General features: G+C 38.4%; 1 protein-coding gene across 1 annotated transcript in view; it reads right to left on the reverse strand.

Annotated features, from left to right (window-relative positions):
* Positions 1–14,216: 14,216 nt before the first annotated feature.
* Positions 14,217–17,582, reverse strand: part of SEC61B (SEC61 translocon subunit beta) — a 5,355-nt gene continuing 1,989 nt past the window's right edge. The window contains exon 4 of the mRNA XM_085306810.1: positions 14,217–14,543. Coding sequence (XP_085162936.1) covers positions 14,456–14,543 — 88 coding nt within the window. The 3' untranslated portion in view covers positions 14,217–14,455. The remainder of the gene's footprint in view (positions 14,544–17,582) is intronic.

A 17,582-nucleotide genomic window follows, 5' to 3' on the forward strand; every position in this document is an offset into this window, starting at 1 on the left:
GGGGAATGTGCTGCAAACTCATTCTCCTTGAGATCAGATATTCAAACTCAGACTAGATTAGAAGGGACTAAATTTATCACACATCAGTCAGTCTTGATGGAACACAGAAAACAGCTGGTGACCTCACTCTAGTTCACTTCAGACGAGTATCTGAATTACTAATTTGCCATCACATACAATACAAGCAGGCATTTTTATTAGTAGCAAAAGAAGTGGAGCTGAAGATTTCATGGCTGTGAAGAGCACTGTATACAGCTCTTTGGTCCAGCCAAAGTCAAGTGTTCACACTCCTGTAAGGTGCTCATTGCTCCCTCTCTGTCCCACTGTACAGAATGATCCTAACTGGAACATCAAGGAGTTAATCTGAGTAGGTGCACTCTTGTGTTGCGCTGTTATGCTACACATACATACAGCTTTGCCTTCAGGCCTATGCTGTGCTGCACATATCCCTCAGCCACAGGATAAACTTAGCCAGCTAATTGTAACTGCAGAAGCCTGTAGGCAGCTTCACACCTGGCACCAGCAATTACACTACCTGCATGTCTTTATCTTAAAAGTGAAGTAGTAAGTTCTCATGTGACCATCCTTTTGTTTGACAGTAGAAACGATGAGCAAATTCTTTTCCTCTGCAAAAATCCTATTAGAGCTCTAAAGAACAAAATGTCAGCAAACCTGTCCACAGATAGGATCTACACTGTGTGCCACATCCTGACTGGAGATCCATCCAACGCTGCACGAATGGGGGTTCCCAGCATCTGAAGGGGTGTAAGATTATCTATACTATCTTCATTTCCATCCAGTGTGAACTCTAAYAAATTGTATGTTAATCAATACTTTAAGGAATCTGAATGTTTTTCCTTCTGAGATCATAACAAACACTAGCCCTGGTACACTAGACTCACAATATAGGAATAAACTGCAAATGCAAGTCTCCAGGATAATCAACATATTCTTCAATCTCTGCCTGTATATCCAACCAAGAATGCAAATTTAAACTATGGCTCTCTGTATCTGCCCTCTCTTCCCATTTCAATGTGTGTCACTTTGAAAGGACGGGTTTTCCTGATCACGTAACAATAACAGGTGAGTATTGTGGTATGTGTCTACTGTGGTAGATGAGGTGAGAGCAGTGAATGTTATCTACCTTGATTTCAGCAAGGCTTTTGACACTGTCTCCCATAACATCCTCATAGGCAGGCTCAAGAAGTGTGGGTTAGGTGAGTGGACTGTGAGGTAGCTTGAGAAYTGGCTGAATGGCAGAGCTTAGAGGGTTCTGCTCAGCAGCACAAAGTCTAGTTCGAGGCCTGTAGCTAGTGATGTCCCCCAGAGGTCAGTWCTGGGTCCAGTCTTGTTCAATTTCCTCATAAGTGGCCTGGATGAAGGGACAGAATGCCCCCTCTGCAAGTTTGCTGATGATCTAAAACTGGGAGGACAGGCTGATACCCCAGAGGGATGTGYCTTCCATGCCCTTCTGAAGCTCTTCTCTCCAGAGAGACCTCCACAGCTTGGAAAGCTAAACGGAGAGGAACCTCATGAAGTTCAACAAAGGCAAATACAGGGCCCTGCACTAAGGGAGGAATAACCCCATGCACCAGAACCGGTTGGGGGCTGACCTGCTAGAAAGCAGCTCTGTGGAAAAGGACCAGAGAGTCCTGGTGGAGAACAAGTTAACCATGATCCAGCAATGTGCTGTTGTGGCCAAGAAGGTCATAGAATCATAGAATCAGTAAGGTTGGAAGGGACCTCTGGAGATCATCTAGTCCAACCCCTCTGCCCAAACAGGGTCACCTAGAGCATGTTAGACAGGGCTGCATCCAGACAGGCTTTGAATGTCTCCAGAGAAGGAGACTCCACAACCTCTCTGGGCAACCTGTTCCAGGGCTCTGTCACACTCACAGGGAAGAATTGCCCCTTACGTTCAGGTGGAACTTCCTGTGGTTCAATTTTTGCCCATTGCCTCTTGTCCCATTGCATGGCACAACTGAAAAGTTTGTCTCCATCCCCTTGACACCCTCCATTCAGGTCAATGGTATCCCGAGGTACACTAGGAAAAGTGTTGTCAGCAGGTCAAGTGATCCTGCCCCTCTATTCAGCCCTGGTGAGGCCACATCTCAAGTGCTGTGTCCTGTTCTAGTTTCCCCAGTACAATAGAGATATGGAGCTACTGGAGAGAGTCCAGTGTAAGGTTAGGAAGATGATCAGAGGACTGGAACATCTGCCCTATGAGGAATGGCTGCAAGAGCTGGGCCTGTTTAGCCTGGACAAGAGAAGAGAAGGAATTTTGTCAATATCTACAAATATCTTAAGGGTGTCAAGAGGATAAGGCCAGACTCTTCTCAGTGGTGCCAAGTGACATGTCAAGAGGCAATGGGCACAAACTGAATCATAGGAAGTTCCACCTGAATATGAAGAAAAATTCTTTACTGTGAGGGTGACAAAGCACTGGACCAGGTTGCCCAGACAGGGTGTGGAGTCTCCTTTTCTGGAGATATTCAAGATCTGCCTGGACATGATCCTGTCTAACATGCTCTAGATGACCTTGCTTGAGCAGGGGGATTGGACTAGATGATCTCCAGAGGTCCCTTCCAATCTCAACCATTCTGTGATTCTGTGATAAAAAGATCTATGAAATCCATATAACCCTTACCCTTTCATGTCCTTTTCTTGTGAGGTTCTCTTATTTGAAAAGATAAATTACTAACAGACACTGAATCTCATATCGCATGGAAGACAGAAAACCACCTTTATTCCTATTATCCTCCTTCATTTTTCACCCTAACATTTTCTAATCTGCATTTGTGTGTTATTTCCAAGCACTATCAGCACCATCATTCTCGTTTTCCTCAACACAGATTCCTTCCGGAATCTGTTGAAGAATATTCCAACTGACAATGTTGTGTAGAGAAGCTTTATTCAGAGTCCACTGAGCTAAACTCCCTACAAAGACACAGAACACAATCCTGGACCAGTGACCTCCAAGATCTGCTCTTTTCACAGATATTTTAAAAAACCTGAGAGCAAACACTCCTATGTTCTGAATCCTCAACTTGTAGAAAAGAGAGACAATTTTTGAAGACCATCTTTTGTGTACAACCCATTAACTACATTGATTTGGGCTACTAATCTTGGGAAAAAAGGGGACTGGGATAAAAATTAGTTATTATAGCTACAGAAAGCAGCTATACTGCAAGAAACAAAATTCCTCAAATAAGATAGATGTCTTCTCTGATGTGTGACATTACTGTAAGTATGGCAAGAACAAGGACACTTGCTTACAGATACAAAGAAAAGACTAAAAAAAGCTTGCCTTTGTGATTGAGGAATCTCAGAGTCTTTAAAGACTAGAAGTTTTATTCATTTCCCCACAAGATGGAGTAGCATGAACAGTTTTGATGATTCCTGCAAACAAATGATTTATTTCTTTGGAGTTCATACTGTATTCTTACATAATACTATGGAACTCTCTCTACTCAGTTCAGTAAAAGAAGAATGCAAGTTCCAATGACTGAATAAAATCATAGAGAAAACTTAGAATCTTATTTCTCTTTCTCTCCACAACTACCCAAGGTAATTGATAAATTTGAAATAGGCTTTTAGTGAGATTCTGCTCACTGTCAACTTCTTTTTATTTCAACTGTTGTTCAGTAGAAATATCCTAAGTTTCAGAGAAAGCAGACTTTCAAGTCAGTGTCAGAAAGGCTCCRCAAGAATATGGCTAGAGATCATAGGATTGTAAGATAATCCATGCTGGAAGAGATGCTGGAAGGTCATCTTGTGCAAGCTCCTGCTTCCTCCTATTCAAAGCTGGGTCAACTATGAGATCAGACTAGGTTGCCTGGGGCTTTACCAGTTCCAAAAGTGGTAACTGCACAACCTTTCTRGGCAACCTGCTCCAGTGCTCCTGGTGAAAAAGTTCACCTTATATCCAGTTAGAACATCTCTGTTTCAATTTATACCCATTGTCTCTCATCCTCTGCTGTGCACTGCTGTGAAAAAAACTGTTTCCATCTTCTTCATGATCTTCTTCTTTCAAAACCCTAGCTTTAAAATGTCTCTTTGTCAAACCTAAAGTATAGGTATGAAGACCTATACTTTAACAGCTGCTTTGTCTTTAAGATTAAACTGTTTGTTTCCCAGTTTTCCTGTTACTATATAATTTTGCTGGTTTTGTTTGCTGATTCAAAGTTCTTACAGGATTTTCCTTTAAGATGTTGACATATTCTTGAAGTTTTATTGCAGTAACATTGTAGAGGCTTATCTTCAAATGCCAACATAATATATTACTATTTCACATCTATTTTGAATATAACTCTTTCCTTCATAACATATAGCAAAAGAAAAATGTAGGTTTGTTTATACTTGCAAATAACAGCTTATTTTGAATAGGAATAGTAACACAATAGGAAATAGTACTGGTCTGACATCCTGTTGCTGGCCAAAGAGTCYCTAAAGGCAGCAAACCTAGAGGAAAATGAAATGATGCCAGTATTACTAGTTACTAACAGTAAGTATTAGAAGTTGTTAGTAATTAATAATATCTCAAAGTATGGTGTTTCTTTGCTATCTTATTTCAAGACAAAATGTAGGTCTGCTTATATTTTAATTTTATTTCCTGTTAAGAACGAGAGAATGTTGTTTTATGATATATCTCAATGGCCTTAGAGGGAGACTGAGCTACAGTGTTTTTATCTAGCAGCATCAAGTGAGGGTGAGATGTGAAAAGTAAGAACGGAAGCACTGCATGAAAGCTCTTTTGTCACAGCAAGTGCTGGAAATATTTAGCAATGGCATGTTAATTAGGCATTACAGTAACACTTCTAAGTCCAGGATCTGATGGTGTTAAATACACAGTGAAAAATGAGGCTTTGTATGAGAAAATATCACTTTGACTCCACACATTTCCCAGCTTACAATAAAACAACTTGAGTTACATGTGGAATGGCAGAAACAATGGTAGTTTCACTCTACCATTTTGTTCTATCTTTTCAACTTTTTCATAGCCAGGTAGTTTACAGAGACATTTATTGTGAGACAATTATTGTGAGATAGTGATTGGCATGTATGACRGTTTTTATGACAAATTTCTTCAGTCATCTGATACATTAATTATCGTTAACAGAAAGAGTATTTTTCCTAAATTTGATATTATTTGAGAATCACTGTCTTATAGCAGACTGTGGAGGAGCAGGTGCTGGAGCAACAATACAACTATCTTTGTATGTCACAGCACTTTTCTACTAAATATAGTGATTAGATAGCCTTTAAGAGACCAATTTATTTCCTGATACTCATGCATTTTGGAGCAAAGCAATGCAATTTCTTGCAGCAGTACAATCTTCCTAAAGTACAGACAAATCTACAAAGCCAGTGAATCAGCTACAGACTTTACAAAACCTGGCATGACTAAACCTGCAACCTCACTGGTAAATAGTGTCTTTTTACAAAAGAAGATAGCTAATCTGCTGCACTATCCCAGTGTAACTTCTCAGACAAGACATGGAAAGTTCATACATCTTAAATTATGTAGTTTAATCAGTTTATGAAAGGGTTTTATGATGCACTGCCTGCAAGAGCAGGTTAAGTGGACTTTGCAACCTTGGTGTATTTTCTGCCTCTAGGATTTGAGATCTGTGTGGCAGAGGTGAGCTCTGTGTAAACATCCAGACATCTGTACCAAAGCCCTTTGGAAAATGTCCATACTTCAGCCACTGTGTGGGACCAGGCAGAGCTATGTGGGTCAGCAGTGGCAGTTACTTGGTTACATGAATAGGGCTCCCTTACAAAGCTTTTAAGACCTTGCCTACTCAAGAACAGGGAGAACACCTTCCAGCTCTAAGACCCTAGATGGATCAAGGCTCCTGAAAGAAAGAATCAAGATGTTCATCCAACCAGCAAAGTGCATTCCAGAGGCTGTCAGGCTGGACAGCAAGCAAGAGCGATAGCGGCTCCTGGCAAAGTTACTTAAGAATCCCTATCTGCAGAGACAGAGAGAAGAGGAGCTACCCATCAAACTATGCGCTTGGACGCACAGATATTGGCACATAATGGCTTTAACTCATTTTAGGGAGATCCTAGATTCCTTTTTACTTTCAGGGAAAAGTTTAAGGGAAAAAAGAATGAAGGCAAGTAAGTATTTAAGAGTTTTCTTCTTTCTACTGGGATCACCATGGGCAGGTAAGGAAAGGGAACAGTGGGAGGAAATTCAGAAGAACAAGCTTTTTGCTGAAGTCCTACCAGAAGTGAACTTCTAAAGTGTTGCTCTAGCCACACAGTGCATGTTGGAGGCCTCTTCTAGGATGGTCTGTGTGGAAAGACCTACACATAACAGAAGGGGATTAGGCTATCAGGAAACAAGAATTTAATATTAATCAGTTTATGTGACAGCAGAAAGATCTGAACACACACAGGTCATGAGTGAGAAATGAACAAGCAGAAGGCCTGGGAACAGAGGCCTAGAAAATTGTGGGAAGGCACTGTAGGCCTCTCTGCATCATCCAAGTTTTCACATGCATCCTCCTTGCAAAGCAGAGCATGGGACTAGAGCCTGCCCTTATGTGAACTCCAGTATCCCTACACTAGCCTCACAAACAAGCCCAGTTAAAACACAGTTAAATCAGTCATAATAGGTTTTTGTGAAGATGGTCAAAAACTGGGACAAGAGTACACTCTTGTGCAGTACACTGCAGTGATGCAGACTCCTCCTCCTGGCAGAAAGGCAGCTGGTCTTCTTATTTACTACTTCAGCAACTTTGTGAAGTCATCAAATTGCAGAAAGTGGTAGACAGGGTCAAGAACAGTACTGTCATTCAGAGGGACCCTGACAGCATGGAAAAATAGGCCAACAAAAACTTCATGAAGTTCAGCAAGGACAAATGAAAAGTCCTGTATCTTGGGTGGAGCAACATCATACAGTAAAACATGGACTGACTGGCTGGAAAGCAGCTCTACAGAAGAGGATCTGGATACTCTGATGGAAAACAAGTGAAACAAGGTTAGCCTTGCAGCAATGAAGGCTAACCACATTAGCAAGAGGCCTAGCTAGCATGTTAAGGGGAGATATCCTAAAGACTCCCCTTTATTTGGCACTCATTTGGAATACGGTCTAATTTTGTGCCCCAGTACAAAAGAAATAATCATCAACTGCAGAGTCCAGCAGACAGCCACTTAGATGGTTAGGAGGCTGGAACACTTGAAATACAGGGAATGAGCAGGAACTGGGTTTGTTCAGCTCAAGAGGGCTAAGGGGTGAAACCTTACTGCTGTCTGAGGCCACGGAGAAGATGGAGCCAGACTCTAAAACACAACAAAAGGATGAGAGGCAATCACTGCAAGCTGAAACAAGGGAACTTCTGAATGGACATAAAAAATTATTCACCATGACAGTGGTTAAGCTGAACCAAGAGAACGTCTGATTGGACATAAAAAATTATTCACGGTGACAGTGGTTAAGCATAAGGGAAGAGGTACCCAGAGAAGCTGTGAAATCTCCCTCCTCAGAGATTTTCAAAATTCAATTGGACAAAGGCCCTCAACAATCTGACCTAGCTTTGAACTTAGCCCTGCTGTGAGCAAGGGGCTAGAGGGGGTTCCAGAGGTTCCTTCCAACCTACACTTCTCTATGACCTATACCTATTTTTCCATTCTTACTTTATATTGCCATAGCTATCTGGTGTTAAGCATTGGTTCCAATATAGTTTCTGGATCAAGGAAAATGTTGACACTTAGCAAATTTCATTTTTATTTTGACAAAAAACAATAAAAAATAAGAAACATCTTCCTAGAATTTTTGTTTTGGAATTACAAAAAATTAAAAATGTTCTTTTAAATAATTCCTTATTATAGGAATAAATAATAATTTCTTATTTTTATTTTTAATTTAATTATTATTCATATATTACTTTTWAAAAGATCGTGAATTTACAATATCACTGCTTTATTTTTTTCTAGGAGAGTATGTTCTGGGGGAAGATGTAGCTTCATTTTTTCCACCTGTCATCTAATTTAAGTTGTGGCAAACTGCATTCTATGGCTATTTATTGAGAATGTAGTAGAGAGATGAAAATCTAGGGCTGCTCAGTATGAAAACATCTTTCATCAAGATGTTAAATAGCCTTTGATTTAAATGCCTGTTTAATGAATAAAACAACTTCTAGACATCCTTTTGAATATAACTGCTGTTTTCTCTTCTTTAACACTTCATAATTTCATCATTTCTCTAATTCTCCACTGAATGGGCCTTAATATCTAATGCAGAAGAAAAGCAGATTCCAAAGTATGAAGGGAGTAGGGGGACAGTATTAATATAAACATTGTGGACAAAGGGAATCTCCCTCCCCCATCCTTCTTTCTCTGTCTCATCAGTTCTGAAGGCTGYCTAGTTTCACCAAAACTGTTCTTGAAGCCTGCAGAGTTTATTCTATTGTTTTGCTGACAGACTACAGAGGCCAATAAGCGAGCCTTAGCACACCAGCCAGACCCGATGTGAAGCACTACAGCTTATGGCCATTGCTCCATATCACCTCTAATTCTGAGGTTCCACAGTTCCAAAGCAAAAAACAAACAAACAAACAAGCAAACAAACAAAAACACTGAAATCCACTTCTTCATAGCTTGAAAGAACACCTGCAAAAGGACGGCTGCAACGAACAGAGTCAAAGAAGAAGATATGCTGAAACACCAACTTCATTGAAGTCGGCACTAAAGCTGATGTTAACAGGGCAAGTTTTGATCTGTAGTGCAAAGAGGCAGGGTTCATAATCCTTTCCTCCTGCTGGTATCTGGCGACAAAGGAATTTCCTAGTTATAGAATTGACTAGTTCCTCAAATAGTCTGATGACATATGAACAAATTTTCACATACACTTTTTAATCCAGCTAACTAAAAAGTTACAACTGCTAATACACAGTAAGGTCAAAAGAAACAAATGCTGAGATACTAGAACAAAACTATTTGATTTTTTTTCCCTTAGGATGTGATAAACTCTGTTATCAATGGGATATGGGAGAGATGGAACAGATGTATCTATTTCAGCCACTTAACTTCCTCCTCCTTCTATCCTATAAGGTTGCCAGTATAAACACCCTATGCTGCACTGTCTACCTTTCTATGAAAAATCACCCCTAACAAGCTGTGCTCTAGAGCTACCTGTTATTTGAGCATAGGTCCACCTCCACAGACAAACTACAGAAATATTCTAAATGCTACGGTCTGGGTACTTATTTTCGCTTGTTTTCTTCACAGACAAGTTAAACATTCATACAACATGCTAAAAAGATTGTGAGATGTTCGAAATGACTCCAGTAATTCTGAATCTTAAAGTTGCATCTTATGCTCCCAACACACTCAAAGATCTAAAAACTTCTCCCGGTACAAGCATCTTCTTACTAAACCTTTCTATTAGTCATTTGTGGTGTATTTCAAAAGTGTAGAATCACAGTTGTGTCACAGACCTCAATTTGACTATAATATAGTCAATATAATATGGCACTAACAGCACAAACATCATGAACTCTGTCACAGCCTGACAAGTGCCTGCAACTTCAACCAAACATATTCTTGTTCCCGGTCTCTGATACTCCCAATATCAAACAAGATAACAATAAAAATGTAGTCTTTCGGAAGAAACATACTGTTTCATATCTTAACCCTTACCTCAAGTACAGAGTATCTATTTTTAAAATTTAATTAATCATGAATATAGTTCCTGAGTGTTCATTTCAAAATCCAGGAATGCAAACATACAGTAAAGAACACCTAGCAAGTTTGCAGCATCAGCACTAAATCTCATTTTTGACACAAACCTACAACAGGTGCCTTATGGTCCTCACACAGATCTTTAGGAACACTGACCATTATCATTGATATGAGACAGTCAAGTCCATCACAAAAAAAAAAAATAGTTTGCTAACAATTCCCAAAGAGATTTTCKAGCATTCCTGATTACATAATGATTTGGATATAGGGCTAAAACTAATGGAAATTTATATCCAATCAATTTAATTTTTCCTCTTTGCATAGGGGTTGGTCACTGCTCATATGTAGCACAAAATGTTGCCTAGCAACAATGCCTAGCAATGGCAAGGCACTAGCAAATGGAATCTAACTCTATGTTGACATAACCAGCATGAAACAAGTTAAAATGAAATGGTTCAATGATAACTACATGGAAAAAATGTGCTCCAGCAGCTCTTAGTGACTTATTTTTTAAGTGCTTTCCTGAATTGTTTTTTTCTTCAAGGATCATGCTGTTGCTAGTATTTTTACTGTTTGGAAAGCCTTATGACTTGCCAAGTATGGTTTCATGAGGTTTTTGTTTTTTCATCACCACACTGCACCCTCAGGTTGGTTCAGCAGCAGCTAGGACGCAGAGACGGGTTTCATCTCAAACAATCTGACATCAAAATGTTGACAACTACTGCAACTACACTGAGCTACCATCCACATCCCTTGTCTGCAGAAACAGGCACCTACACAGCATCCTACCACCTCACAGTAAAACTGGTTAGCAGAACTGCACCATAGAATTGCATGTTTATCACCAGCGACTCCTACAAAAGGAATCCAGGTATTAGTATCTAAATGTCAAAGTCTAAAGCTGAGATAAACCTCATTTTAGGAGTCTTTCTTTCAGAGAAAAGGAGTTCAGCAAGTTGCCCATCCTCAAGAAAAGTTATGAAAAAAGACTTAGGGGAGTGAAAGCACTACTACTGGATGAAGTAAATGCCAGGAAGGAACAATTGAAGGTCAACTACCCTACCTGGACACTAGGACATATCAAAGACCTCTGTGCTTTTTACAGAATGCTGATGTCTTTTCAGAGATGCTACAYTGCCATAGCTATAATGGCCTAAAAGAAATGAGATATGAGGTTTGCTGCAAGAATTAATTTTACTAAAAATATTTTTCCCCCTTGAAGTGACCATTTTTCATGCAGTGGTCCAAGACAAGTTGTCCTATCTGATGCTGCTCTGTTCTTGAGCTTGCCATGGGAGAGGAAGTGGTTAGAAATAACTTTAGCTTGAAAGTAGAAAATACTCTTCAAAGCAGAACTAGCTAAAACATTCTCATGCGTGTTACGAGGTTCTCTGCAGAAACATAAATATAACCTTTCTCCACACTCTTATATTCCATGAAGACAATTTTACAGTTAAGGAATTTTGCATGTAGACAGCAAGAAAATTAGGATTATTTGAGTCCACTTGAAAGAAAGGTTCTAATTTTACTATTCCCCCCCCCTCCCCAGGAGCTCCTTATGCACAAGTTTTCAGTCCTCTGTAAATCTTTTTTCTTAAATCACCCCTGACCCCCATAAAAGGTGATAAAACAGCCTTTCAGCAGGAGCACAGAAGCAACAATGGAGCAAAAACAGAAACCTAGGCCTACCAAGTCCCACTACTGCAACAGGTCCAGATTCATACTCAGTTATAACACTTCAGGTCCATCTCAACTTTGGGTCAAGCTATTAGGACTTTTCCCCTTGCCAGACATTTTCCTAAGCTAAGGAACACATACTCTCCTCTTCTTCACTGATTACAACATATACTGTATTGTATATGCATATATATAAGTATATACATTCAACACATTCAATATGTACAACATGGTACTTTTATGAAAAAAGGGAGTAACTTGCTAGCCAACCTTGGGAATACAAGACAACTTTAGTTGCTAACAAACTTGGAAGAAAGCCTTACAGAGTAAGTGTCTGATAATTAACAAAAGCTGAGAATACAGCTCTTCTACAGCTGGAACATTCTGAATCCAAATTTTGTTCTAATTTTATTTTGAAGATATCTCACTGAGCTAATTTCGTATTTCTGCAGCACTTGTAAACGTATTTACATCTCTCTAATATTACAGGGGCAGAAATGGGACAATTTACTTAACTAAGTAATAAATGCCTGAACATAAAAATCACACCAGAGTTTCACTTTGTTAACATTAAGACAAACAACTCTTTTTAAGAGGCTGTGCTTAGTTCCATTTTATGAAAAGAAAGTAATTTCAAAGAATTCAAATTCTGCCTGGTCAAAAAAATCACAGATACCTACCTTCCAGAGTAGTATYTCCTTCAAAATAATTAAAGTAGGAATCATTTGCAAACTGCAATCCAGTGCAAGAATAAGGGTGTCAAATCTCTGGTGAGCCACATTTGAGCTTGGATTTTTGTCATAAGCAAAATGGGKCTATTCTGTTCACAACTGTCACCAGCAGCATGCCTCTGCATTACAGCATTATCCTATTCCTTGGCACAGTTCAGTATAATTGATAGTCTCCAGAAGAGAAGAGACAACTAGAATATCGTAGCAACAAGATGAGAAGGTCACAGTACAGGTCAGGAAGGAGCCCTACTCAGGAATTTCATTGCACCTGCTCTTGCTATGCCTACCTTTCATTTCACCAAATTCTGAAATAAAAGCAGAAGTTGTAGACACTACGTAATTTTTCCTCAATAAATAAGGCAAAAGGTAAACAGTCTTCTCTTGTAACTCACATTCCAAGTTAAGACTAATTAGTACTAGTAACACTGAAAAGTCTACATAACCAGCCTTCCACAAAACATATTTATATAAAACAGATGAGAATGTCACTGCTGCCTTAGAATCAAAGCTAAAAGTGTGTAACAGCTTAACCTTTGAAGAACCTAGAGGCATCTCCTTTCAAAAGGGAGAAACTGACAATACGCTTTACCAAGCACCTCATGGAATCTATTAATGTATTTAGAAAATTATGTAGCCCTCATAACATGATCTCAGTATAGCATCCACTCACCTATAGCCAATACAACTGAGAAAAAAAAATACAGGCTCTTCAGTTTGCTTCCTCACACTGCTGAATACATCACAGTACAGTCCAATAGGAGCATAGCATTCACATTTTCAGACTCAACCTTTTGCATTTCTAAGCAGATTAAAAGACCATATATACACCTGTGTGTGTGTGTATACTTTACAAATATATTTATGTATGCATATAGTGAAGACCTTATACTGTGAATGTACTGAAGAGAGCTTACACTGGCTTATTTTATGTGATAGTATGAGAGTTTCTTGTTAGAGGGTAAATTCAGAGTCTAATGTGAAAAAAGAAAAAACATCTTTCTGCTGTCAAACAAAGAGTCTATGTTTGGGACAGTTGACTTTAGTTAGCTAATTTATGCACTTGGAAAACTGACCCTCCAGGAGGTCCTTCAATAACATTCTTGTTATTGAAACAAGAACACTGCGAGAGGTCCTCGGAGGTATATTATCATGACATGTTAGCAAAACATGGGAGGAGTTCCACACAGTAGCATGGGAGTAATCAGCTAGATACCAGTAAATAATGAAGCCTAGAGAAACTAGCTTGCTTTTGTGCAGTACAGCTGGCTTCTGGTTTTGTTCTTCTTCTTCTCTGTCATACTACTACTTTAAGGAACTGTAACATGAAAAACAGGCTAGAGTAATTCTGTCTAGTAGTACGGAAAGGACTGATCAGGTTACATGAACCTGAAGAGCACATCAGCTGAGATTTAATTCACTAATGCACTAACATATTTGTATGTATACACAGAGAAGGACAGCTGTCCAGTCATCCAAAGAAAAATAAAAAACCAGCATCCAGAAGGAAACTTGAGTGACTATCTGAATAGCCACTTAGTTGTACCTCAGCCTGTTTGCATGTAATGTTATTTAGAAAACAGTTACTTTTCCAGGCCTTCCATTCCATTTTCTTCCTTAAGTCTCCTCAAAGGATTCTAGATATGTGGAAGAAAGTCCAGGGAGTTTTGCATCAAGTACAATTTTCCTCAATTATCTTTGACAGCAATGCAATTATATTCTTTTTAAATCAAAGTGGGTACCTGTTTATATCTTTCCTCAAAGTGCAATTTGAAAGCAAGTATAAACATTTTAAGTATAATTAGCATGGAGTAAAATTTAACTTGCATTGACAAAATAAACTAATCAGCTATCCAACTTTTGTTCTGGAAATAGGTTGGTTGAGCTGGTCATGTTCTTATCTATCTCAGTTTTAACAAACATGTGAAAGTAAAAACATGTTTGTGAACAAAATTTATCTTCCTTTCAGAAAATATCTTCTGGTATAAAAATCATAYAACAATGATCAATATAAAAGAATCTGTTTTAAACTTCAAACTGCATTGATCAGAAATATGTATATTTATGAAAACAATAATTAGGCTTTACTTGTTGCATGCTGAAGTAAAGAATGAAGACTTTTTCCATKTCCATGTACAAATTTTATTGCAATACTTGTATTTTAAGCATACAAATACACAATCAYTCATTATAGACCTCAAACCCTGCCAGAGAACTAGAAAGTTCATTCAGTATTTGAGCCAAAGTTGRTAAGGACTTCAGCAGCTGACAGGATGCTCCCTCAATCTGCCTCCAAGAACAACCAGGACGCACAGTATTTTTGGTCCAAGATGCATGATTTAAGTTTGCAGCTCAGTCTATGAACGAGTGTATTTACCCCAGATGTGCAGCATAAACACAGAAGCAATAAAAAGAAGACTCATGACCAAAACTGGAACAGGACCACTAAAAATAAAGAAAGAAAATGCATTAAAATAAAAAGCAACAAAAAAGTCTGCTTTTCCCACCAGGCAGTATCAGCCAACGAGCTCATCAGTTCATATGCAATTGTACAAGAAAGTTCTTATTCTGTTCCCATAAGAACACCATAGAACACACAGAAATGGAGAGAGCCACCTTTAACAAAAACTGCTGCTGAAACTATTTTTAAAAACAGTTTTAAATATTCCAAATGTTCTATGACTACAAAGCACAATAACAAAACACCATGTGTATTTAAAGGTAATTAACAGTTCACTACTGTTTGTTGTCATGAAATGAATCTCCAGACTTGTAGAATGTTATAATCTCTATTTACTAATCAGACAGCCACCTGAACAAACATGTAGCCAGATATAAAAGACAACAGAGTCCTCTAGCGGCTAGTCACATTTTGGCATAAAGTTCACATAATCTAGTAGCTGTCTTCTCAGTTTTTACTTCCTTTGAAAACTGTGGTGGTGGAGAGGAGGCATGTGGTGGGTTGCTGGTGTTTGTTTTTTGAAAAGATGGATAAAATGTCAAAAGTTAAGTCCATTATAAAATCACTACCTAAAAGGTATAATTGCAACAGACTTCTTAATGGTTCTCCCCCATTTCCCACTTTTATGCATGATTTAGAAATTGTAGACAGAGGTTTTTGAAAAGAGTAGCTTAGTTTTAGGGTATATGTTGATAGGCCTAATCAGCTGTCATTGCTATGTCTCAGAATGACATAGAACATTCTATTACACTGCTGAACATTGCTTCATACCACCTGGTATCTGATTTTCAACATGATTTTGGGAGAAACACTGTAAATGTAGTTATTCAATCTTCAAGCCCTAGCAATCTTTGCAGATTACTCTGCATTTCAGTTTATAGGCAGAGAAATGTTACTTGAATACAAAGCAAAAACAAAAATGAAATACGACTGAAGTGATTTATTAACATTTTTATAAGATCTTGATCCACACATTTCAAATGTTCATAATTATAATTTTCCACAAGCAGTTCTACAACTGAATGATTATCTATCATGCTTAGGCTTATACGGGTATGGAGAACCTTGAATAGATGTAAAGCATTTAACAAGCAAATTAATGACAAAATACAAACTAAAAGTACACAGGGACTACACAAGTGTGACCACACAAGTAATCTCTTATCAAGAGGTGTCTTTCACTAAACAACAGAACCTGCTTCTCAGTCACCAGTGTTTCACTTGTTGAAGACTACGTCCTACAAGAAACATAAATCGTAAGTGATAGCAGGTGCACACATCCTTAACATTTTATCTGAATTACTATTGAATTCATTTATGCCTTTAACAGTAGCAATACTTAAGACAATTGTTGCCTATGGCACATTGGGATAAACTTCTACTTGCCCAAGAGGAAYACTAGTAACTGGAACAAAGTAAATGAACATAAATATGATTTTTTACATGCAGGTTACATTGGTCCCATTACAGAAATAACAGACGTAAGTTTTCAGGACTGACAGTATGTCTATTCCAGATCCACACAGAACCAGTTAAAACACTGGAATTCTCCTCCATGCACCCAAATCGTCTCAGCTTTATGTGTATATATATATATATATGTATGTATGTACGTACGTATATATGTGTATACACACACTATCTATATTGTATCTACAGTGTGTGTGTGTGTGTATGTGTGTGTGTGTGTGTGTGTGTGTGTGTATACAACAAAACTGATTCAGGCACACCTAAAAACTTCATGCTGTGCATCCTAAGAAGTATCTTGCATTAAGCTGCATACCAGTACCATAAGTATAGATAGATTCTCTATCATGGCTCCACAGGAAACAGCACCTATCATTCTTTAAGCAGGAAAGCTCAAGACAAGATATAGAAACCACAGATACAAAGTAACACAGAAACAAAAACAAGCTTAAGATGACTGTTTTGGTTTTAGCCCTGTAAAAGCACAGAATACTGAGTTTCAAAGAGATAAATATCACTAATACCATCCTCAACCACATCCCACACAGTCCCCTTTTGCTAGTATCACTTTTAAAGACATGTATTTTGTAGCACCCCCTCTTACAAAAAAATCTTGCTATTATAAGAAAGTCTTTGTAATAGCAACACAGACTTGCTTATTCAATGTATTTCTTATTATTTCTGATGTTAACTATACACATTAAAAGCCTGAAGCATCAGAGGTACAGTTACGCACAACAAAAATATGTAACCTTTGATCTATAGCAGAATTGCACTGATCACAGCTAGCAGAAGATWACTTGTTCTTAGGTGTTTCTTAGAATTATTAGGAATTTGTAAAATTCATAAAGCACATATTTTAAAGGGCATAAAGAAATTTAAAAAATAAAATCATGAAAAAAATAAAAAAGAAAATCATGCTAAGCTTTCATACTGCTTTATGTAGTGGTGGTCACAACCATTTTCAAAAGCAGTTTCTGCTGAAGCACTGAGGCAGCCACAATGCATCTATAACCCATTTTCATTTGAAAGCTTACCAGATAGAACAGAGACCATAGCAATAGGACAATACAGAAAGCATAAAGATGTAAGAAAGGAAGTTCCTCCCAAGCCATGATTCACAAAATGTTATAATTTGTCTGCAGCTGGGCTGTAAAAGCAACTCACTTCTACGAACTTCTGTTTCTTCCATTAACAGCCTGACCATAAAGATACCCATGGAAGCTTGCAAAAGCGATCTCGGGGCCGACCGATCCACAACCTTTAACACAGGAACCTCCGGTTGCAGTACAAGTAGGAGGGGAAAGTCTACTGACTTGCTTGTATTGAAGATTAGAACACTGCACTACATATGAGTAGCCACTCAACAGCAAAAAGGAGATGAAGAGATTCAACTAGGAAACTTACAGAAGTAGTAGGTGAAGCTGTTTTGACCATTTTTAACCACTGTTCCATTGGAGGAAAAAAAAAAAAAAAAAAAAAAAGAAACTACCTATGGGTAGCATGCTTCCGTTCTTTCAATTTGCTTTTAGTCATTTTTTACCTGAGCTTTAGCA

Source organism: Rhea americana, unplaced genomic scaffold, assembly GCF_003343005.1.
Source record: "Rhea americana isolate MKP2758 unplaced genomic scaffold, rheAme1 scaffold_248, whole genome shotgun sequence".
Lineage (NCBI taxonomy): Eukaryota > Metazoa > Chordata > Aves > Rheiformes > Rheidae > Rhea > Rhea americana.